The sequence below is a fragment of the Phoxinus phoxinus genome, assembly GCF_949152265.1.
Source record: "Phoxinus phoxinus genome assembly, chromosome: 16".
Classification (NCBI taxonomy): domain Eukaryota; kingdom Metazoa; phylum Chordata; class Actinopteri; order Cypriniformes; family Leuciscidae; genus Phoxinus; species Phoxinus phoxinus.
In genome coordinates this window covers 7,035,941-7,061,040 of record NC_136891.1, presented here as the reverse complement: position 1 = coordinate 7,061,040, position 25,100 = coordinate 7,035,941, and the positions used below count along the sequence as shown (strand labels likewise).

At 36.8% G+C, this 25,100-nt stretch overlaps 1 protein-coding gene across 5 annotated transcripts in view; it reads left to right on the top strand.

The window, feature by feature from the left end:
• Positions 1-25,100, top strand: part of fam184ab (family with sequence similarity 184 member Ab) — a 110,689-nt gene that overhangs the window by 3,556 nt on the left and 82,033 nt on the right. For 2 of the 5 annotated variants that reach the window (XM_079584651.1, XM_079584648.1), the window contains exons 1-2: positions 14,624-14,644; positions 24,268-24,699. In XM_079584651.1, coding sequence (XP_079440777.1) covers positions 24,382-24,699 — 318 coding nt within the window. In that variant the 5' untranslated portion in view covers positions 14,624-14,644; positions 24,268-24,381. Of the gene's footprint in view, positions 1-14,623; positions 14,645-24,267; positions 24,700-25,100 lie in introns of those variants that run through there. The other 3 variants (XM_079584652.1, XM_079584650.1, XM_079584649.1) reach the window with 2 other exon arrangements.

Here is a 25,100-nt window from a genome sequence, read left to right as displayed (position 1 = left end):
TTTTTCTCAGTTATTTTTCTTTCTTTCCAAGAATCAATCCTAGGCTCATTCTTATGCTCTAGAGCGCGAACGCACAAGCGCACTCTTCAAAAAAAGGTGCTTTAAATCTCTTGACAAACTAAAAGACGTAAAAATGACATTTGCATGTATTCTAAATAAAAGATAGATTGTACTGAATGTCAGCTTGTTTATTCTGCTCAAGATAAGGATTTATTAAGTTCACATGTCATGCAAACAAGAAACTATGTTTCTAACCACAGGTCGAGAGCTGTCGTTCCAACCACACAACTTTGCGATGCTGTTTGGAATGATGGTTTTGAGAAACACCGACTCGATGAACTATGCTGATAACGACGAAACTTGCAACCATAGTTGTCTAACTGTGCGTTCACACCGCCGGCGGCGAGAGCGTCAAATTGGCCGGAAGCCATTCATTTTCAATGAGAGCCGGTGGCGCGTCTTGGACAGCGAGAGCGGCGAGAAGAGTTGAAATTTGTCAACTTTATGGTAATAAGCTATGACGCGGTTCGGTGGCAACCAATCGGAATGTAGAAGTCCTCCGCCTGAGAGGAACCACGTCATTGCTTATTACCATAAAGTTCGCCGCCGGCTTTCATTGAAAATGAATGGCTTCCGGCCAATTTGACGCTCTCGCCGCTGGCGGTGTGAACGCACAGTAACAATGCTTTTGGGAAACACTCCCCAGTTTAGGTTTGGTGAAATTTGTATCTCCCTCGGTTGAAATTGCCCATCCCCATCCCCCCCGCCCCCAAAAACCCAAACACCCTCCCCCACCCAACAGCCAACAGCCCCGAGAATCACCACCTTTCTACCATCTAGTGACGGCTATGTACTGTAGTATGCAAGAGTACGATTACTGTGTCCCAAATCCGCAGTACAATGATTTAGTGCATAGTAGAAAGTTGCAAATTGAGATGCAGCCCACGGTTTCCTGCAGAGTTCATATCCTGAGCTCATTATTGAATGTGAGTTTCAGCCGTTTTGACCTGGGGCAAGTTTTTAAGTCTACCTCCGCACTGCTACTGTAGAAGACACAGTTGCACCCGTTCATGCATACCGTGGGTCAGCCGAGTGCAGGTTTGACCTAGACCTCATCTCCCGTCACTTTCTCCCGTGGCCAGCTGAGCAAAGTTCATACCCGTGTGAACTGAAGCAAAGAATATTAGCAAACTCTGGCTCTGGTCTATGTAGGTAAAGCTCTCCCACTCGCTATTATTTCATTTGGCCTCTGATATGACTTCTCCCCATTCTCTCGAATCAGCTTCTAGCAGGCAATCAACGTTCCAGTGCTATCGTGTTTCTGAATCGGCTAAGCCTTCAAGGTAAACGCGCAATCAGTGATAAGAAGCTCATTCAGCTTTCTCCAGTGAAGCCCCCTCACACATTTTTATCTGATAAGCTCTGATGAATTGAGGCTAGAATCAGAGCTATTTTTAGCCAGCTGTCTAGTTGAAGTTTGGTAAATGGCATTGTGTTGTCATTTAGGGAATTGCAAAGAATCAAACTATTCCAGATCTGCTACCTGTGAACGATTTCCTAATGGTTCCCTTACTGATTAATAAAACAAAAATGTGCATAAAAAATGATCGTAGCCTTTGCGATTTCATAATCGCAATAAGCCAAATAGTTTAAGTGAGATTTCATGTTAATTGTGATTAAAGGTAGGGTAGGTCAGAATTGTCTAAAAAAAACTTTTATTCAAATTAGTTTAAACTGTCTTTATATACCAATACATAATTAAAATGCAAGTACTCTGAAATAGAGAGTATAAAAAACTGAGTGACTCTAGTGTATTTAATCTTCAATAAACACAGCTCATTAATTCCATTCACTCCCACCTAAAAACGGGTGCGCAACTGCGCGCACGTGGGCAGAGCCAGTAATAGCGGCGGTAGTCATGGCGACGGAGAGTGACAGTCGCGCAAGCCGATCACTTGTTTCGTCCCGGTAGGAATTAATGAGCTGTGTTTTTTGAAGATTAAATACACTATAGTCACTCAATTTTTTTACTCTCTTTTCAAAGTACTTACATTTTAATTATGTATTGGTATATAAAGACAGTTTAAGCAAATTTGAAAAAAAGTTCTTTAGACAATTCTTACCTACCCAACCTTTAATCGTGCAGCCCTACTCCTGAGATACCTTCATAGATGTATCCTTCGTTGTCTTTGATATCCCACAATCCTGTGCGTTCCATTCTGTGATAGTTAAAGGCCCACCAAATTGCCTTGAAATGCACAGCATTTACCGTATTTTCCGGACTATAAGTCGCTCCGGAGTATCAGTCTGGAGTATAAGTCGCATCAGTCAAAAAATGCGTCATGAAGAGGAAAAAAACATATATAAGTCGCATTTATTTAGAAATTTATTTCACAAAATCCAAGACCAAGAACAGACATTTAATCTGGAAAGGCAAGTTATTCAGCTACACAATAGCACACAGAACAACAGGCTGAATAGGTGTCTGGTACGTTAATGTAACACATTAACAGTTATTCAGCTACACAATAGCATAAAGAACATAACATTACATTAAAATAATGTATCCATATTGGCGGATGTAAGTTTTGTAAGTTAACTTTAGCACACTATACAGTAGCTTATAAATAACAGTAAGGCTAACAATAACATATTCATACTAAAAGCCAAAAAACTTTCAATTTTTATTTCATGGGGACTTTAAGCTAAAAAAAATAAAGATGGTGTCTGAAAGTTGTGGTTGGTGGTCAGATTGTGTGTAAATGTATGTTTTTCACCAACATTTTCCACTTTTGATGTCATTTTTAGCAAGAAATTACTATTGTAGTTATTAAATATTTACTTAAAGCTCGAGTTATTTTGTTGTAGATCATTAAACTGTTATGCTGTCTCAGAAGTCTGTCCGAAATCAGTTTTGTGAGTCACGAAACGCTGCCTTCAAAGTCATTGCCTGATAGGCAACAAGTCAACAAGTCGGCTGTCTAAGCTTTTGGACGCAGTCTATGTTTATGTAGCGTTCCATAGAGAAAAAGAACGTGCCAGAACCATTAACTAATGGTAAATGGGTTCGGGTGTTTCAAAAAAAAAAAATGGAACTGGTTCTGAGTGTGAAGTTCTTCATTCTCAGCCATAGATGTTACTGATGTAAACCTTACTCATACATCTAATGAGTGCACTTGCCATTTGTATGCACACCTCCAGTGCCTTGGAGTTCTCAAAGACCTTACCTTGTCTGACTGACCCTTCAGCTTGAACTCATTTTGTTTGCTAATGGTCCGAGCTGAAAAATGGTGAAAAACTCTTTAAGTAGCCTACTGGAGCTACATGAGACACGGTTAGGAATGCTAATGAGGTGATTAGCCCTGAATATGTGATTGGAAGAGGCGTCCAGCAGTTCCTCTCTATAGGAGACCACATTAATTTGAGGAGACATTTGATTAGTCTGCATATTTTATATTTTTTATATTAAAAAAACGCCTTTGTTGATTTAATCCCAAGCTAATCGCTTCAGTCTAATCATAAAATAGTTGTATGCTAGGGAAATTTTGAAAAATAATGAACAAGGGCATTGACATAATAATTACCATGCTTTGGAACTTCTATAAATTACATCTATTGCTTATGACCATTCAGCTGATGTCATTTTATAAGTCCATGGCATGCCGGAGATATTGTTATCCTGCAGGACTAAGGACCTTTTTTATATAAATTGCATCTTATCAGTGGAGCGTTAAAGATTATTTTTGCTTTCCTCAGGCAGAGCGTAATGAGGCTGACCAGAGAGGAGCAGCAGGTGAAAGTTTCAGTGCTGTGTAGGCTCTGCTTAAATGAAGATCTATAAGTGAATATGAGGTTAAAGAAATGTGCCACTGTGGGCAATTCTCAATGCCGCCGTGATCCGTCTCCACTCTCGTACGGGTGTGTCTGTGAGCGTCCCTCGGGGTGTCGAGTCATGCTATTATCAACTCTTTATTTCTTTAATGAATTTTCACCTCTCTTCTCAGCATCCAGCTAGCCACAATAGAGGAGCATCACCCCGTTTCTGAGGTGCCCCGGATTCCATTTGCAGGTGACACCCAATTCAGCTGTTGGCATATAGGTGTTTTTTTCTGGGAAAGGTCTGCACAAGATTCTGTATCCACTGACATTGCAGTGGAAAGCAAGGTAATTTGTTTTTGTATCACCTGTGTGGAGGTGATTCTCTATTTGAGAAGAGATTCTGGAAAGGGTTGCACAGTTATCAGGGCTGGTAATCAAAAGGTTGATGGTTCAAACTAGGTAGGCTACACTATACCATTCAAAAGTTTGGGGTCAGTTTGATTGTTATTTAATTTTTAAAATAAAGAAATGTATTATTTTACTCAGCAAAGATTATTTAAATTGATCAAAAGTGACAGTAAAGACTCTTTAAATTGATCAAAAGTAACAGTAAATACATTTATCATTTTAGAAGAGATGTAATGCGTGCAACTACTGTAAATTCTTTGTTTATCAAATAATCTTGAATAATAAAACTATCCCAGTTTCCACAAAAATATCACGCAGTACAACTGTTTGCAACATTGATAATAATAATAAATGTTTCTTGAGCGGCAAATCAGCATATTAGAATGATTTCAGAATTATGTGACACTGAAAATTCAGCTTTGTCATCACAGGAATAAATTACATTTTAAAATGTTAAATATATTCAAATAGAAAATAGCTATTTTAAATTGTAATAATAGCCTATTTCATAATATTACAGTTTTTACTGTATTTTTTATCCAATAAATGTGACCTTAGTGACCATAAGAAACTTCCTGACCCAAACTTTTGAACCGTATATGTGAAAAATTACTACTGATTCTTTATATATGACTTCAATTTGTATTCTGTTATTTATTACTTTTGATCAGTCCTAATTAATATTGAACAATTTAAGAATTCCTTTATTTAAAAGCGTTCTTGTGTTTCAACAGCTGGATGGAGTGCAAAGGAACAAAATTCTGGGATTTTAAGAAACATTTTTGGATTTAAGTTATGGATTTTTGTCTTAAAAAGACAATACTTGTGGAGGGATGCTCAAGAAACAACAGGACATGATTCAGTTGCCAATTACCTCTATCTGAATTTGTTAAATAGATATTAGCACACTATTTAAATTATAATATAAAAAATATATGAGTTAACCGTGCTAATTAAAGTTGGCTGTGATCCCATTGTGCCCTTTAAACTAAGCGCACACTAAAAAGACAGAAGCCTGTCGTCCTTTGCACACTTTTGCTGTTTTTTGTTGTGTTGGTATGCTGAAGTGATCTCACAGGCTATATTTGCATCACTTACAATATCCTTTTCCTCCCCGACTGTAGTTCCGCGCATATCAACGGGATGGTTTAATCTTGACAACATGTCAACACATATCATGGAGGAATGGCCTGTGGCTGTTTTTACAATGATTTGAGCAAAACAGGAAAAATAAATAGAGACATATGGATCAGACAATGTTTGTGGGGAGACGTTTGGTGTATTTTTGTTTTTCTCCTCTTTCTATGCAACAAGCATATTGTCTTATTTTACAGTTAGAATTTCACACACAAAAAAATCCTGAAACAAGATACATTTATTTTCATTTAAAATAGATATAAAAAACTTTAATACAGGTGTCTTATTGGACTTATTTTAAATATAAACAAATTAAAAACAAGAAAATTCACTTGTATTTAAGATACAATCTATTAAAATCATTCTGAATATCTCATTCAGTGTTGCTTCTTAAGTAAATTTAAGTTTTACTTTCTTTTTTTTTTAAAAGATAACAATTAAAGAAGATTTGGTACATTCTTAGACACAACTTCTCAGTGTCATGTTGCTGGAAGAGTGTATAGTGAAACGTATGTGTGCTTTGTGAGAAAGTGGGGGTGCTGCTGTCTTTGCCATCTAATGTTCCAAGACAGAACATGGTTTATAAAAGACCTGCAGTCAGCCTCGCCGCTTTCCACTGTCTGGTGTCCCGTGGTGTGACCGTGCCCCTGGCCATCTATCTCATTTTGACCCATTCAAATAGTCAAGTGCCTGAGCTAGTCAGAGAAGAGCAGTCTGCACTCATGAAAATGCATTCCCAATAAAAAATCCAGTCATTTAGCAGATGGTTTTATGTAAAATAAAATACAGTATTATTACAGAGACAGTGTAGCAATGTTGGATTAAGCTTCACATAATATACATTTCTTGTAATTTAGCCAAGTTAGATTGCTGTGCCGGGATGAACAATGATGCTGATCCAGGAAAGTGTCCTACTTAGCTAAATCATGTTAAACGGTTGGACAGTTTTGCTTGGTCATAGTGATTTTGCAGAGCAGGTTTGTGCGGCATTCAGATTTGAATTGAGATTGCCTTTTAAATGTGAGGTAGGCAATTTCGGAGAGGCTAGCAATAGCAAGTTAGCTTTGAAAGCATGAGATCCCATCCTCCCTTCACGAGAGACTGCGTTAAATTACCTGATGTCTCAAAGCACAAAACAGTACAATAATAATGAACGTAAACAACTTACAGAGCTCTTACTTATACCACCTGACTGCTGCAGATTAATTTCACCGTTGATAGTGTTGACATAGAAATGCATAAATCTGAGTTTGAGGACATGAACAGCTCCGGGTAGAACGTCACGGGTTGCCATCTTGTAATTACGGTTATGACATGGCGTAAACGCAGCGTAAGCTCGTTGTTTTGGTTAAGGAGGAACTGTAAAAGGCGGCTGCTGTTTGTTTATGGCACTCAATGACAGTCTGTCTACAACTCTGCAGCCTTACAGAACGCGTTGATGCCGTGTGCGTGAGCAGGGTGCGCGGAAGTATGGAAATACATCTGTTGACAGGCAGGACATCGTATCATTGCATTAAACCCAGACCAACAAGTATATTGATCCAGGAACATTTCCTACATGGATAAATGTATATCATGCTTGTATGATAGCTTGTAAAATTCTACAGCCTCTCAGTCACCAGCCCAAACTACTCTACTTCTCTACGTCTGGGCACTTCTCTCTAGTTCTGGATCCTTTTAGCTGTGTGCTGAATTAGGAACTAAAGTTAGAAACAGGATTCACTGAATAAAGGTCTTTGGATTTGATGAAGGATTCACTTTGAGATGCTGAATAATGCTGAATAATATGCTTGTCTGACGGAGCCCGAAGTGAGAGGGTGTAGAGTTGAAGAAATATTGAGAACACTCCGCTGTGGCCTACATAAATCTCAAGAGATGATTTGATCGAGCGTCTTCCCCTCTGTTCAGTCTTTTTGAAGGCTGTATATTACTTGTTTGCCTGTACTCTGTTTGATTTGTCTTTTTGTTGCCACATGAATGTTGGATTTATGTGAATCCTCGTTGCGACGAAATCCTCTCCACCATCTCTAGCATGCCTCTATCCTTCAGATTACTAGATTATATAGTGCTGATTAATGCTATCCGAACAGCTGCCCCTCGTGCCTGGAGCAGGATCTTGTCTTGCGCACAATTTCACAAGCTGTCGGCCAGAGACGAGTGATGAAAGGGGCCATCCATCACATCTTCTCACTGCGACTGCGTGTATGATTGTGTTGCAGACGCAACCCCTGAGCGTCAGCCAGTCGTATTATGCCTTGCTTTGTGATGAATGAGTGACATCACAAACCTGCCAGACAGAAATGAAAGTGCCATATCACATCAGATAATGATGTTTACACCTCGGATAGCACAACAGATGGAAAGATTGTGGCCATATTGTACCAGGTAATTAGAAAACTGTGTTCTGATTAATTTTGAATGAATTTTCTGGGGTCAAAACCAGTTGAGATGTACTGTATGTAATAATTACGGTTGCTAATAATTTTTAATCCTCTCTGGTTTTTACAAGTTCCAAAAAGGTTCAAAAAGTGGGTTTTCACTCAGCAGTGCCATAGAAGAACCATTTCGTGTTTCCTAAAGAACCTTTGAGTGAACAGTTCTTAAAATATCCTCTTTTTCTTAGTACAAAGAACATTTTAATAATCAAAAGAACAGCCGATACAACTGTAAAAATATGTTCCTGTAAAGTAGTCCAATGGAAGCTAGTGTAGACGAACCCAAGTGCAGTTTATTTATACCCAAATGTTAGAAAAATACAAAACAAAGACTTGACTTGACTACAATGGTAGCATGAGGCCTATACACTCAAAGACTAATGGCTTGACAAGACACACTTGTAAATAACCAACAATGAACCAATGAAAATGTGACACATATACTAGGGAACCAATCAGAACACATGAACAAGGGAAGCACATGACAGGATCACTTGAAGGGAACAGGGAATCACGACAAACAGGAAGCAGGAAACATGACTAAAGGTGCGTTCCATTCGACAGGGTCCCTACGCAGTGTTCACTGTTCCCTACTCCTACTGTTCCCTATATATATATATATACAAAAACGTATGTATCTAATAAATAATAATCAAAACATTGTATTAGTTTATTACATAGACTATTTTAATTGACTATAAACATATTTGAAGCTGTACTGTAACTGTCATTGAATATGAAAATACATTTTGATTTGGTTATCTATATGTGCTCTTAATACGGTCTTAGTAATTGTAGAGGTCTCATCTCGTGCGCTTTCTTTCCCATGCGCAGCTGCATAGCAAACATTCCTGAGGTAAACAAAGTAAAAAAAAAATAAATACTCAACTTTTTATTTAGATATTCATACAATACACTATGGATATGTAACATTCATCACCCTAACATTTAAAATGTATTTATCACAACAATATTTATGCATTCTCAAATGCGTAAACTCAGAGCCGTTAGAATTTTTCATTTAAAATGTAAAATCTCTTCCAACGGCTCTGCTCTATGTTAGTTCAGACTGGTGACGCGGTGCACAATGACAGTTGGGTGATTTTCGCTCTCAACTTCTTGTGAAGTGATGTATCGATGTTCCCTTATTCCCTATGCCGTTTCCAGTACCCTCCGAACTGAACATGTTCGCTCCCTTCGGATTGGAATCTCACTTAAGATGGCGAAATACCCTGTGAAGTCCACTTCACAGTTCACTTACGGTCGAATGGAACGCACCTTTAAGGCAAAATTACAAATTAAAAGACATGAAAACATAAATGAACCAAAACCCAAACCAACTTGACAGTTCCCATTGAAAAACAACACTTCCTAATCAGGAATTACATAATAGGTATTTTTATATGCAAATAACATTCAGAAACTGTATTTGAAATTAATGGATTAGTAAATAAATACTTATTTATTGAAATTACATTTATTTATTCTGATTGATTTTATTTGACATGCACAACACGGAGGCGCGCTGTTTAGATTGAGTTGTTCTCTCACTTAAAGTGTGAACAATACATGTCAACATTATAATTTACAGTAGGATATGTCTAAAGGATTGAAGTCTGTCAGGTAAAGTGAGCTTATTGATTCAATTCATCTTCCAACTGCTACTCCTGCTTGGAGGATTCTGTAAATATTCAGTTTTACATCTCACCTATATAATTGTGCAATGCAAAAACATTTAGTAGTGTGTAAGTTGTGCCCTTAGACATAAAAACTATTCCTTGTCTCTCTATATTTTGTTATCATTGCTATAACTATGATAACAGTTTCCATGCCTTACGTTTTTGCAGCGTAATGCAGTAAAGCTCTCTGGGATACATTTAATCATTGCATTAAGTAACTGACGTAGTATGGCTAATATGTATCCAATCAGCATTTTTTTTTTAGCAAATGTGTAATTGTCAGCTGCAAAATTATATTACTGTAATCAAAGCACTATATGGAAAAAAGCAAGTGAGGTGAATTACAGTGGGGGAGCAAGACTAGTGGCTCTGTTTGTACACAACATTTTCTATAGCAGGAGCAGATGTGTCTAGTTGCCATGGTAACTCTCTTGTTATTTTCAAGTTAGCACTGCCAATCAGAAAGGAAACAAAGTAGGCCTACACAAATCTCCTCATTTCACATGCTGTTTTTTGCAATTAGCCGGGCTAAATATAACATAAATACTGAATGTGACATGAACGTATCCAGCAATTTTACGGTATTTTTTCATTATAGCTTAAAAATGTAATTGCCGGTAAATGTGCTTGACTTTTTATAGTAGACATAATTTTTATTGATTAGGTGCAGTGGTTCATTTTAATGAATTGTTCACTAAAATGAATCTGAATTCCCAGGTCTACACATGTATGTTCACTGTGTGAGAGTGTTTGATTATTGCCTTGGTTAACCAAAAAAATAAAACTCATTCATTAATTACTTACCCTCATGCCATTCCAAACCCATAAGACATTTGTTAATCTTCACGTTCGGAAACATAAATGAAGATATTTTTAATGAAATTTGAGAGTTTTATGTCCCGCCATTGACAGCCTACGCAAATACCACTTTCAAGCCCCAGAAAAGTAGTAAAGACATCAAGTCTTGAAGTGTTTCTCACGAAGGCTGGATTTGTTTGATTAACAAATACAGTAAAACAGTGATATTGTGATTTTGTGAAATGTTATTACAGTTAAAAGTAACTGTTCTGTAATTTTCAAATATAATTTATTCCTGTGATGGCAAAGCTGAATTTTTTAGCATCATTACTCCAGTCTTCAGTGTCACAAAAAAGTAGTGCTTAAAGTCCTTGGAAGTCCAATTTCATTTCACAGTATCTGTACGAACCCTAAATAAAGTTTTAGAACGACACGAGGGTAAGTTTAAACAGAATTTAAATTTTTGAGGTGAACTATCCCTTTAAGTTCTCTAAGGCTGAATGTTATTTTCACATTATATTACATAGATGAAAATAGATACATTTTTGGATAAAGATGAAGATAAACATTTGAATAAATATGATATTTATTACATTTTTGTCCATCAAAGGAAGCAGGACCCACAGACGTTTTAACCCCCGATCTGAACAAAGAGGTTCACTTCAAAGACAAACGCTAGATCATTAGCTCTGGGGCTCATAAATAACTGGCCTAAGTTAAGCACCAGGAGACGATGTCTCTTGTGATCTCAGCCCAGTCAAAAGATCCCCAGCAGCAACCCAGACAGTCTCGACGTTTGCTTTAGAACCATTTTCTCAATTGCTCCCTCTATAAGAAAAGCCAATCTGCCCTGCTTGCAGCCCACTATATCGTGAATCTTTTGAAAGACTGTGATCATGTACTGTAGTTGCCATGGCGATGAAGGACGGTCACAGTGCTTCTCCATGTGATGCCGTTCAGTGACTCCTGAAGGGATAGATTCTGCTAGATTCATTGCTCATGGTTAGGGTATGGGGAGAAGTTTCAGTTTTGAGTGGGCTGGTTCTGCACTGAGAGATAATTACTGTTGGTCAGGGAACGGATCAGTTGATATGTATGAGTTTTCAGAGGATTTATTTAACTGCAGGGTGGTGCATTGCTACTGTAGATGAAAGTATGAACAGCTGTTACTAGGCAAAAAATATGTAAATCTAATTCGTATTTTTGAAAAACTCAAATAAGCTTGATTTGTTCCTGTTGTTTTAGTGTATGAGTTATAAAAATGACTTTCAGTGGGCTCAGCAACAACATTTTACACTGTCCTAAGCAGATGCAACATGTTAAAAAAGCGTGATGAATGATTTGTCTTGATGAATGGATTCACTTTTTTGAGCTTCAATCTGATGGTTGCAATCCACTGCCATTATGCTCGGAAGCATCAGGGTGTTTATTAATATAACTCTGATTATATTTGTCTGAAGAAAGTCATATACACCTAGGGTGGCTTGAGGGTGAGTAAATCATGGGCTAATTTTCATTTTAAAGTGAACTACTCCTTTAAAGTATTTTTGGATCATTCATAAAGTCGCATTTAAAACTATCCTCCATAGAATTTTACTGCGAAAAACAACTTTACTCCAATCTTCAGTCTTATTGGTCCTTCATAAATCATTCTAATGTGCTGATTTTGTGCTCAAGAAACATTTCTTATTATTATCAATGGTGGAAACAGTTTAGGTCACACTTTAGATTAGGGTCCAATTCTCACTATTAACTAACAATGAACTACGACTTTTGCCTTAATAAATTCCTAATTACTGTTTATTAATAGTTAGTAAGTTTTGGGTCTGATTAAGGGATGTAGAAAATGGTCATAAATAATAAGGCATTAATATGTGCTTTATAAGTACTAATAAACAGCCAATATCCTAGTAACTAGTGAGATGGGAAATAGTGAGAATTGGACCCTAAACTAAAGTGTAACTTTTTTTTTTTTGTCTAAAAACTGATAAAAATATATTCCGGATTCTTTGATGAATAGAAAGTTCAAAAGAACAGCATTTATTTAAATAAAAGTATTTTGTAAGACTGTAAATGCATTTACTGTCACTTAATCAAATAGTGCACACTTGCTGAATAAAAGTATTGATTTCTTTCAGCAACAAAAAAATCTTATCGACCCCAGTCGTTTGAAAGGTATTTTAAATTTTGTAAAGTTGTTTGACATGTTATGCAATATGTGAAATTAAAACTGTTTAGTTTGTTATTTTAACATTCATTTGCAATCCTTTATTAGGAGGGCCAGACCACCAAAAACATTTTCATAGTTCCTATAACTATTGCCCAAAGTACTCGTTTTTTGGCATGTTTGGAGCACAGGAACGTTTTTAGCTCTAGGAACACCATTTGGGAGGGACTAAATTAGCTCCAATTTCAGGGTAGTGTGTAACCCAGCACAATATGACATAACTACCCATGACATAAGTGTATGTTGAATGGCTGAACACATGTCATATGCGAATGCAACCAGGAATTGCCCTATAGGGGAGCATTTAGTTCTCAGTGGATCACCCTGGTGGCTAGTTCCTATAACCGAGTTAAAATAACTACCCAGTCAGAAACATTTATGATGTGCAACTCTAAGGTTTATCCTTTGAATGCCCAGCAGCACATTTGATTCTTTTCAGAAACACTGAGACTGTGTCCTCTAATGTAGCTCATAAACCATGAAAGACTGGATCTATTTAAAACATCAATGTTCCAATCAAACGCCCAAAGATGTTGTGAAATAACCGTATAACTTTGTGACTGGTTCATGAAATTTATAGTCCAGTTTAATCGCTAAAATGATTCTGTGTCTCTTCCATTCACCGTGTTTGCGGGGTTTTGTAATGAGATTCAGTCATTTGCAAGTCCTGGGGGTTTAGAGAGAGACATGGCTGGCAAACAGATGGACAGGCCTGGAGATGCACCTGTTGCTGTACTTTGGGACGTGGCCTTCATACCTCCTGCATTTCAGATTGTTCTGGGGTTTGGGAGGCACCAGAGCAAATATGTGTCATCATTTTGTGCTTGGTTTGTCAGGCTGTCGTTGCCACATACATCTTTGGATACAAAGTTGTTCTCCTCTTGAGAGCAAAAAGAGCAAGAATCCCTGCAGTGACAAGACCGATATCAATAACCAAATTGTTTTTGGTAAATCTGATAGGACTGGGGTTCAATTCACATTTCCCAATGAATTGATTCTGATTCATTTGGGTATCTATTTTAAAAGAAATTCTCTATTATAATTCATCCATCCAATAAAATATCCCATCACTGGAAGTGATGATAAATTGATATTGATTCAGTAAATGCTCTGAATGAGTCAAATGAAAACTCTTGAGTTTGCGAGTCTTTTTTAAATGATTAATCGAAAGGACCAAATCAAAAGAATAATTTGTATGTGAATTGGGCTACACTGGTTGCACTGTACAGTATGTTTTTTGATTCACTCAAAAGATTAATACAATATTTGAATTGTCACACTTTTATATACAGGATAAAAGTTACAGTGAAATACAAACCTGGTCAGCTACTTAAGTAGATTGTCCATTAAATAAAAATAAATCGTTTTTTTTTTTTTTTTTTTTTTTTAAGGAACCGGTTCATAAGAGTAATTTGCATAAATCAGACCACACTGTTTTTGCTATAGACTATGCATTGATTCACTAAAAAAAAGATCTGGTTCATAAGCTTAATTTCTTCATGAATCGGACCACTGATGGCCAATGTAGTCCTGACTACTGTTCATGAACAAATGACTCATGTCATTGCTTGCCTCCCACAAGGAAAGCGTAATAGAGTTATTAAGTAATAATTTTGCAGTACATATCCTTTTTATCTAATCACATTCAATTGCTGCTGCAAGTTCACATAAAATATGATTTGATTCAGCACGAAACGTTGGCATAGAGTACAAGATCGATCATGGGGCTTTAAGAATTGTTACCGACATCATTCAAATAAAGATTTGGAAAAATCTTAATTTTTACCCTGCCCTATCTGTAGATAGATTGGTAGACATATTTGTTCTTGAATTCTCACTATATACTGTGCCGTCAGCCAATGTAATACAATAATTGCCAAGCAAAAAGTATGAAATCGTTATTGGGTCAGTGAATTGAAGTAAGTAACCTTGTCCAATGTCATTCCTCCTCATTGCCAGTGGGACCGTGCAGGTGGACAGATGGCAGTATACAGCCTGTTGGCACCAGGCAAGAAGAATCCCCAGTAGCGCTTCTTAGAGCACCATGCTGGAATAAACCCTGGCTAAAGGTCCTCTAAGATGCCACACTGTTCATTATGGACTCCAATTTGGCCAGCGTCCTGTTCCCTGCTTTGTCTCCGGTGAGTTCAAAGTGGGTGCGGTACCAAAGGTGGCCTTCCTGATTGGTTTGTTCAGGCCTTTGGAATCATCTGAACTGCTATTGTTGCCTTAGCAGATGACAGCATTGAAAAAGAAGCTATTACACTTGCACATCGCTAACAGCTTGCTGCACTGAGAGATCTGAGCCACGTCAGACAGTTCAGTCTGCTCTGGCCTTTCTTTCACAGCACGGCTGTGTTGCGAACTGTTCCCTTGGGTACCTGTGGGCTACTCAACACCTTCTTCGTGTTGTAGTGTTAACCAACTGCTATGGCATACTTGTTGGGGTAGAACCAAAATGTGGACGTCTTTGCTGGTGTCCACATGCATTGCCTCGAGCTTCTTCTCAAAGACAGATTGGCGGGATGGTTTTGTAGTCAGTGGAGAATTCAAATAACATCTTCTCCATCAAGCTAGTCTTATCCAGGAGTTACCAGTCTCTATGGAACATATAGAACATCCTATCAGGAAGTTAAAGGAATGAAGTTGAATCCCCACAGACAGGCTAAGATTCTTGGGATTGATTTATTTCTAATCAAAAACCTATGGTAGGGAAACGGGTTTATGCATAATTCAGGCATTCAGTCTGTCGTTCTTTTGTTTTATCATTGTATCTGTCTTACTGTCTGTCTCTTTGTCTATCTGTCTGTTGTTCTTTCATTCTTTTGTTTTATCATTGTATATTTTGTCTATCTTTCCGTCTGTCTGTCTAGCCAACATTCAAAACAAATAGTTATTTTAATTTTTTTAATTTTCAGTTGTACATTTTACATTTCAAATACAAATGATACACGTTCAAACTGCAATTTTGCATCCTGTTTGCTATACCTCAATTTAATTCAATATTAGTTTAATTCTACATGATGCACAACCCCGTTAGGGAGCCATACATTGAGCAGTGAAGATTTTTCTCATTTTTTTCAAACCCATATCCGAGTTTCAAGTTCAAGCTCACAAAGATATGCCTGTGATGTGAGCTGCAACGGCTCACTAGTTCTCAGAAAAGCGTTTTTGAGATGGAGATGTGGATTTTTAAGTGCTCTGAAGTCTGATTTAAAACATCTCCTGCAGGTTTAAATTCCACCGGGTGTAAATCTCAGCCTGCAAATAGTTCTTTTCGCCTTGATTTTTTTTTTTTTTTTTTCTGTCGTAACTGCCCATCAAAGCTCTGACCCCACTTGCTCAGCTGTCAGAGTTGGCTTGCTTGAACTTCTCTTATGCCCTCATTTAGTATTTAGCTTTTTCATAGAAGGAAACTTTCGATGGCACCTTTTCCTCTCACATTGTACTTGCTTTTTCCTTTTCCTATTTTTTTTTGCACAGATTGTGGAACTTAGACTAATTAGTTGCTGTAATCTTCACTCTCTAGAGGAATGGTGTCAGAAGCATTGCATAATACCCTCTGGTATCTGTGGTTTGACTGCTGGTGAAGGAATGAAGAAGATATATAAGAGCTATGAAAAAACTAAGGACAATGACAGCTCAGGTAGGAGGCATCTCAGCCTACGGTTTTCCAGCCCCAGACTCTACATGAAGCATGTTTCGCTTTAAAGTAAAAAAGTAATACTGTGAGTTACAAAGGCACTATTCAAGATAATAATAAAAAAAGTAAAATGGCAAGATACTCAACACATTCACATTTATGAGAAACAGTCACTTTGAAATATATAAAATTACACTGTGAGATAAAATTAAATTAAGAATTTGTGCGATGTTAAGTTAAAATTGGTAGATATATAGCATTTACGAGAAATTAAGTAGCATTTACTTTGAGATGGAAATGATTCCATAACCTGGGCCATTGGGTTTCTCATTATTGAATCTACCGTCTCATGTTTATTTATTATGTCTTTTTGATTTATTATCTTGCTCAATAATCCCATTGATATTTACAATATAACTTTCAGTGCCTGTGTTAGCTTAACCCAAAGCTGCTTGGTGCAGCAAACTTTCCAGGGCATTGAACAAGCAATGCCACCCCGTCTAAACACTATATCCTTTTGTCCTCAGGAGTAGCATGAACCAAGTCGGCTGTTGTGCAGAAAGCTTTTGTCTCTCTAGATAACAGCTTGGAAACTTTGGAGTGACCCTACTAGTACAAAATCCATTTGTTATTCCAAAACTGCATATTGACCCCTTTCCTCCCTCAAAGACAAAATGAGCAGAGAAGGCAAGTGTTATCTTAAAATTGGATCATTGGCTTTGTGTTCTGATTGTTCTTAGTGCGCACATCAGATTAACATATAAGCTAATGAACCTCCTCCAGCATTTGAACCATTAATCTGCTTTTACGTTGTGGTAGAGTAACTTTTGAAGTTAGTTGCACTTTATTAGATTCGACAGGCCTGTCTTAAGGAGACTCTAAAATGCTTTGAGGAGTTTTATTTGGCTCTTAACTTTATTGCCCTAGAAATCAGGCATGAAGTACAGTTAAACTGAAGTGTGAATTTCATGTTGAGAGATTCTGAGGAAAGTGTAGGATAAAATAAAACACTTGAAATGGATAGCCGCCGTGCTTCACAGAATTGGCAACGACCCATCCAGCAAAACCAAAATGCTGTGTTCAAACACTGTCTGGGTTCTGTTTGAGAACTTTCTTGTTCAGCTTAACAAAGTTAAGTTGATGTTACCAGTAGGCATTGTTAAGGAGAATTGCCAGGCATCATACAATACATACAGTAACTATTGTTCATAAGTTTGTGGTCAGTAATATTTTTTGTAAAGAAATTGGTACTTTAACTTAGTAAAGACATTTATAATGTTACAAAAGGTTTCTATTTCAAATAAATGCTGTTCTTTTGAACTTTCTATTCAGCAAAGAACCTTGAAATAAAATGTATCGCAGTTTTCACAAAAATATTAGGCTGTTTAGAATAATAATCAGAAAAAGAATTCTGGAGCAGCAAATCAGCATATTAGAATGATTTCTGAAGGATCATGTGACACTGAAGACTGGAGCAATGATGCTGAAAATTCAACTTTGACATCACAAGAATAAATTACATTTGAAAATAAATTAAAATGGAAAACAGTTATTTTAAATAGTAATAATATTTCACAATATTACTGTTTTTCTACCGTATTAGTGAGCATAAGATACTTCTTTAAATAACATAAAAAACGTCTGAACGGTAATCGAAGCACAAAAATTATAATAGAACTTAAAATATAGCTTGTATAGATTCAGTAATGAGAGGAGTAGATTAGCTAACTTTTTAGACTGCATGGCATTGGTTCAATTCCAGTGGGCATTTTTTAGACTTTCAAATAAAATGCAGCGTATCTTTTGCAGATCCTTTTAAACTTTTGGGGGATTTGACTTGAGAAGAGTTTTTCTTCTTAGATTCCACAAGTGTTGTAGAGATGTACTCACACAGCATTCTCACACCCTGTAGAATTGATTTTGATCTTGCTCTGTAAACAGGCCTGACAGCTTTCGCTATTGGCTGTAGCACCCGAGGCAAAGGCAGCACATGCAATTTAAAGGGAGCTTATTTTTCAATGCCGGTGGCAAAGGATGTGTAGCTTGAGACCTTGTTTTATGACCCCCTTCATTGAATGTGTGAAACAACACTGTAAATGTCAAAGATATTCTGAGTCTGTATGCAGAATTTCAGTTTCATAGCATATGAATGTAGTGTATTTTCATCACAGCCATTCATCTCTTCTATCTTTGCATTCATAAGATTAGTCATATGTTCCCCTATTTCAAGAGATATTCTGCATTGAATAAAACAATTCAATCGTCATACACCTGCCTTATCCTGCTTGTTTTGGTGGAGCTGCTCTCACGTGACTGTGATGCACATACTGTTAGCATCCTGATAATGTGTCAGAATCTCTCCATATGCTCACATGCAAATGGAAGAGAGAGATTAATGAGAGATGTTTTCCATACTTAGATAACGGTAAGATATAATTATTATTTTTCCTTGTGGTAATCCAATTTTTCTAATGAACTGTGATGTTTTTAAGCATATTTTTGACTGCGGTAAGATTGCTTGCGGATTCTCTGAATCTATATTGAGAACATCACAAATTCACAATACTTTACCATAACTGGTTTTCCCTGTTATGTTTCACGTCTTGTCATTGCAGCATGTAGTGTGTATGGCAGGTGACAAATTTCAAGTCAAAAGTCAGTCATTTGTTTATGTGCATGTATTCAGCTTTTTCCAACCTACCATGTTTAAAAGGTGAATTACACATTGCTGTATTTTGATCATTTAGCATAAGCTAGATCTTAAATGCATGAGTTTTAGCTTTTGAATATATTATTAGATGTAGTCAGATATATATGTTACAGATTTTTTCCAACAGGTTTAGTTTAGCTGTTATTAAGTAAAGGTAGGGATTTACCTGCATATTAAAGAGTTAACCCACATTGTATATTTAAAGAATGTTAATATTACTGACTCCAAATGATCACTTGTGTTTTAATTTTTTCTAAGTCACCTTCAAAAGTTAAATAGATGTACATGTGTTGGAAACATTCTGCACTCTTATTACTTAATTACATTTACTGTCATTTTTCACACAGATATCACAGTAACTTGTACAATAATGTACACTACGGTTAAAAAATTTGGGGTCAAAAAAAGAAAAGAAAAAAAAACGTAAAAAAAAAAGTATCTTAGGCTCCCCAAGGCTGTGTTTATACAAAATACAGGAAAAAAACAGTAATACTGTAAAATATATTATAAAAAAAAAATATATATATATATATATATATTTAAAAGTAATTTATTCATGCGATGGAAAAGCTGAATTTTCAGCATCATTACACCAGTTTTCAGTGTCACATGATCCTTCAGAAATCATTCTAATATGCTTTTCTAAGAAAAAAAGAAAAGCATTTATTTCAAAATAGAAATCTTTTGTAACAGTATAGGCTAAATGTTTTTACTGTCACTTTTGATCAATATAATGGTTACTTGTTGATTGCAATTAATTTCTTTCATTAAAAATGTACTGACCACAAACCTTTGAATGATAGTGCAAGTAATACAGTCTATACCCTCATGAGTCATGACTAATGATTGGAAGACCGTCCAAACTCTCAGGAGCCGAAGCTCGGTGTTTCTTCAACTGTAGACTTTCAGAGATTAAACTCCCTCTCACCTTTTGCATAATGAAAAGGAAGTTGACATTTGTGAAAATTTAAGGAACACTTTGCTATGAAACCAAAGGGACCAAACATAAATGTATTTTACACCTCCAGGTTCTCTGCAGCCAGTGCCCATTTACGTAGCAAGAAATTAGAGCTACAAAACCCTTTATGATCCTTTTAATCATGATTAATGCCCACAGTATAGAGGCAAGGCGTCTGCACCAAGTCGTTTTTGTCTCCAAGTTTTTCTTGTTAGAGCAAACTGTTCTTTTTCAACTACTTTAATTGCCTCTCCGTTGAAGGTGTGCCTTGCAGTTTAGTGGATACCATGCATATAATTACACTGATTGGCACTATCTCTCAACTTCATTATAACCCATTTCCTCACTTAATGAATATTCATTCATAAGCCTGCCAATTACAATCCGATCCCGTGTGCCAGAGGATGCAGAATCTATAAGAACTGGAGTGAATGGATATTTATTTATTTGACACGGTCCATCATTCTTTAAAACACAGAATATTTTATAACAGGCTGAAGCTTGAAGCCAAGTCGATAGCTCCGAGGAAAGCTCTCATTGCACATTATAGACCCGTTTTAATCTCCAACCGAGCCACATCTTGTGAAACAGACTGTGATTGAAGCCGCACAATAACCCTTTGTCACCCAAAAGTGATCTGGACCAATTTACAGACAGCCTTTATGCACTGAACAATATGGTATTCACTCTGCACCATTGCAAATGACTGTAATTATCATTATCATGGTCTGGTCTTTGTTGACTGATGTTGGAACTGTTGTAATGACTTTCAGATTTAAGTACAAAGTGATTAAGACTTCCCAGTGTTTTGGGAGTTAATGGGTTTTCTCATATTCCAGTTCTGAGTGGGCCGAAAACTCATTGACTGCCAAATTTACTGGACTAAAGATTAAGCAAATGTGGCAAATCAAAAAAGACCAATAATTGTACAAAGGCTGTTCTAAAACATTGAGAGCTGCCTTGATGGTTATTATCTACATAGGCAGGCGTTAAAAAAAATCTTGTATTTTATGTAATGCAAACATTTCTAACAATGCTAGCTCAACTATTTATCAGAACTCAATTCAAAACACAAATCAAGTATAATCTAGTCAACTTTTGAATTGATGAACCTGGTCACAAATTGTTTAGAAGAGACGCCAGGTCGGAAGCGTAATAATGTCTTTATATCTTGTCTAGACGGCTAGCTCGCTCGATTAGCTATACGCACAGAGTTCATGGCTGTGGCTTTTATTTACAGAATAGTAGCAATTTTAGCACTGTACTGGAATGTACCAATTGAACATATTCAGGGAAATATGACTAGACTTAAACATAATAGCCTAAAAATCAGTCAAATTTACTCTCTTTGCAAGTGAAATAGCTAGAGCGTTCCAGCAGTATTTTTTCCACTGTCAGTCAGTGTGCATCAGGTCGAGTGTATTTAAAATGAATGCTGGCACTCTGACTGCCTACTGAATTTTAATATAGTCCTGTACAGGATGGCTGCCACTTTCATTTCATGAGCAACCTCTCAGGACTGTGTTTTGCCTTTCACTGTTGACTGATGCACTGATAGATATCTAGTGTTATTCTTTACACGTCCTCTCATGAAAGGTTCCACAAGGGGGTTCTACAGGGGATACATTATGAATTGTCCTTCCATTGCATTCCAAGTCAAAAATATCATAACTGAGTTAGAATACTGTTCAATAATTTGGAGTCCATTAAAAAAAATATATATATATATATATTTCTTGTATTCAGCAAGGATGCATTACATACTTTTTTTGTTTTACTTTGTTCATCAAACAATCCAGAATTTTTTTTTCTAGGTTGATTATAATAAGAATTTTGCTAGCAAATCAACATATTATAATGATTTCTGAAGGATCATGTGAGACTGAAAACTGAAGTAATGATGCTAAAAATTCAGCTTTGCCATGACAAGAATAAATTACATTTTTAAATATTTTAAATTATAAAACAGTTATTTTAAATTATAATAATATTCCGCAGTATTACTATTTTTAAACAAGTTAATGCAGTGTCGATGAACATAAAATACTTATTTTAAAAAGATTTAAGAATCTTCTCGACCTCAAACTCTTGAGCGGTACTGTAAATGCACATAACTGACCAAACAAAGTCCTATTTAGCAATAAGACATTCAAATTTCTCAGTGATACCTAAATTGTGTCTATGTAAAAGATGATGGAAAGCAAGAACATTTAAGAAGCTTTTACTCAACCAGTGCAAACTAATAACTCACACTTCATAGTTTGTTTTATGCAAATGTATTATTTGGTAACACTTAACGGTAGTGTAGGCAATTTCGGAGAGGCTAGCAATAGCAAGTTAGCCACCCTTCAGAGCGGCTCTAAAGCCACGCCTCCTCCAAAACACATTTCTTCAACGTATTGTTTCCAATGATTTATTAGATAATATGCATAAATAACGCTTCACGGGTCAGTAAGGCAGTTGCATCGGTATTAGAAAACGGGCCTAATATCGTTTGGTTCCGATAAGGTGGAAACCAAACGAGACCGCTTAAACAGGTTGTAAAGATTTTCCCATTCACACAGTAAAGGAGCAGATAACACAACAGATATGGTTCGTTTTTGCATATCACTTGGGATAGGCTCCAGGCATCGACATTGACTGAGAGAGAGCAAACACATTCAAAGTTACCGAACCACCTTTTCTTCTATGTCCACTGGTGCCCTTATCAGCTCAATTTTGTCTGGCTGAGAGAATGAACTGTGTGAATAGTGTGGTGAAAGAAAACTGGAGAATAATGGAATCCTCCGTGGTCAATCCTGGGAGAGAGTCCGCTATAGATGTGATGAGAGAAGCACATACGTCTTCGACTGAGTCACGGTGTCTCACAGAGCAGGATTTGTAAAGGAGATAACTCTATTGTGCCGCTTTCAGGTGGCCGAACTGCTCTCTCCTAATCAGATGTCTAGACAATTATGGAAATGAAGTGGGAGCCGGACACACAAAGCATGAGAATTGCAGTCGAAGGTCACTTTGTTTCCAAATAATCAAGCAGGGGAAGGCTGAGAAGAAATAGGAGCTGTTTATTCAGGCTTTTTATATGTTGTTTATGTGCATTTTAAAATCCCAGGACTGACAAAGGTGGATGTTGGAATTAATTCATCTCCTAATCTCTGTGTAATACTTGTCAAAACAGTAAAAGATCATGTTAAATTAATTGTGCGTAACCTAATATTCATGAGGTAAGATTTAGTTTCTGTCATGTTAAACACGCTGTTGTAATAAAATAACAAATAATAAGTGTTCATGAGCTAGCCGAAAGTTTTATTTTGTGAAGGCAATCTCAAACCCATTTTTGGAGACTTTCATGCTCTCTCATGAGTAATTGAGAGGATTAAAAATTAAAAACATGTCTGAAAAATGTTTTTGTGTACAGTTTTGACTTTGTTATTAGCGTTCTTAAAGAAATGATGCATTAGCCAACACATTCATGCTATAAAAAACTAAATAATTAATCTTTTTAATAATTAATCTTTGTGGACTAGTAGTCTGCGGCGGCTTTCAGCTGGCTGGTTGCAACCCAAAAATGGGTCACGTTTCTTTTCTAATAGGGTCACAGAACGGGAAGCTGCAAAATAATTAAAATGATAAATCGCAACTAACAATATAATTATATTTAATAATTGCATAGGATGGCAAAATAACTTTTTGTATTATTATTTTAGAAAGAGGAGAAACCCTTTTCTTATTTAGTTGCTGATGACAAAGATAGAACATCCAACTACGATCTACAATATTTTGGTGCAAATTCGTCTGTAACTTTGTAGAAGCAGCCAAATTTGTCAGATCTTCAAAAAACATGAACAAAACTATGCAAGGTAAATGAAATATGACTATTTTTAAATAGCTATTTTTTTTTATTTTTTTTATACAGCCTATGTAATATTTTTTTGGCATACCGTATATACACAAAATTATGTTTGTACAATTATGTGCAGCATTTTGATGTCACTTGATGTCTAAAGTACACCTTAGAACCACTACAGAAAAAGTTTAGAAAGGGACAGAAAAGTTTTGTTGTAAATAAGGAATTAACCTAAAAAGTATGATGAAAAGGCTTTTATAGTCACATTTTCTTCATATTTAAGCTGGACATAAATCTTCTGGATTTAAAGGTCAGTCAATGAAAGCTTGCTAAAGTGCGTCGGTCCCTTGTGTGGCTTTACATGTGTAATGCATTAAGCACAAATGCTCTAGATCAGCAAAACAGTGCTTACTTAACCTTTGCCATGATGTTTGGTCTGCACAGATTTCCTCAACCTTTTAATCTGTCATGGACGTCTTGCTTTCTATGAACAAACACAGTTTCTGTTGCCTAGAATGTTCTAGAAGATGATGCAACTACCATTTTATCGAACTTTTGATTGGATTTCCAGTGTAGATCTCTCAGTTTTCCATCTTCTCGCCTCTCTAGGTGATCTACGCCCTTAACACCAAGAACGACGAGCATGAAGCGGCCATCCAGACCCTGAAGGAGGCCCACGAGGAAGAGGTGCAGCAGATCCTCTCGGAAACACGGGAGAAGATCATGCAGTACAAGAGCAAGATCAGCGACGAGATGGACTTGAAGCGACGCATTCAGTCCCTGGAGGAGTCCATGGAGCTGCACGACCGGATGAAGCGCCAGGCCCTGACGGAGTTCGAGACGTACCGTCAGCGGGTGGAGGACATGCAGCTGTGCACAGAGGCGCAGCACACGCAGCGTGTGGTCACCATGTCCCGCGAGGTGGAGGACATGCGCCGCTCTTTCGAGGAGAAGCTGCGCTCCTTCGGACAGTTACAGGCCCAGTTCGAGCAGGAGAAGCGGCAGGCTCTCGAGGAGCTACGGTCCTCACATCGGCAGGAGGTGTGTGGAGTGTTTTTAGTGCTTTTTACCTGCGGTTACATTTGAAAAGGCCTGTCTTAGGGATGCACGATTTGGGGGAAAGATCTAATTGCTTTTTTTCTGATAAATCTGACCTTGATTTAAAATGTGATTTTTCAAAAATTCCAGGTTATATAGGTAATAATAATAATATAAAAAATGGTAATATGGCAATAAATAAATATTATTACAAAATAAAAAAAATTAAATGCTAAATAGAATTAAAAATAAGAAGTACTACTATTGTATGACAACTGCAGGGAGCCCTTAAAGCTTCTCTTTTGTTGATAATATTCAACAATATTATTGATCTGCTTGCAGTGACACCATTATATGAGAACTGAGCTGGACGATGTCATCACGGTTTTCTCCAGAGCGGCTAT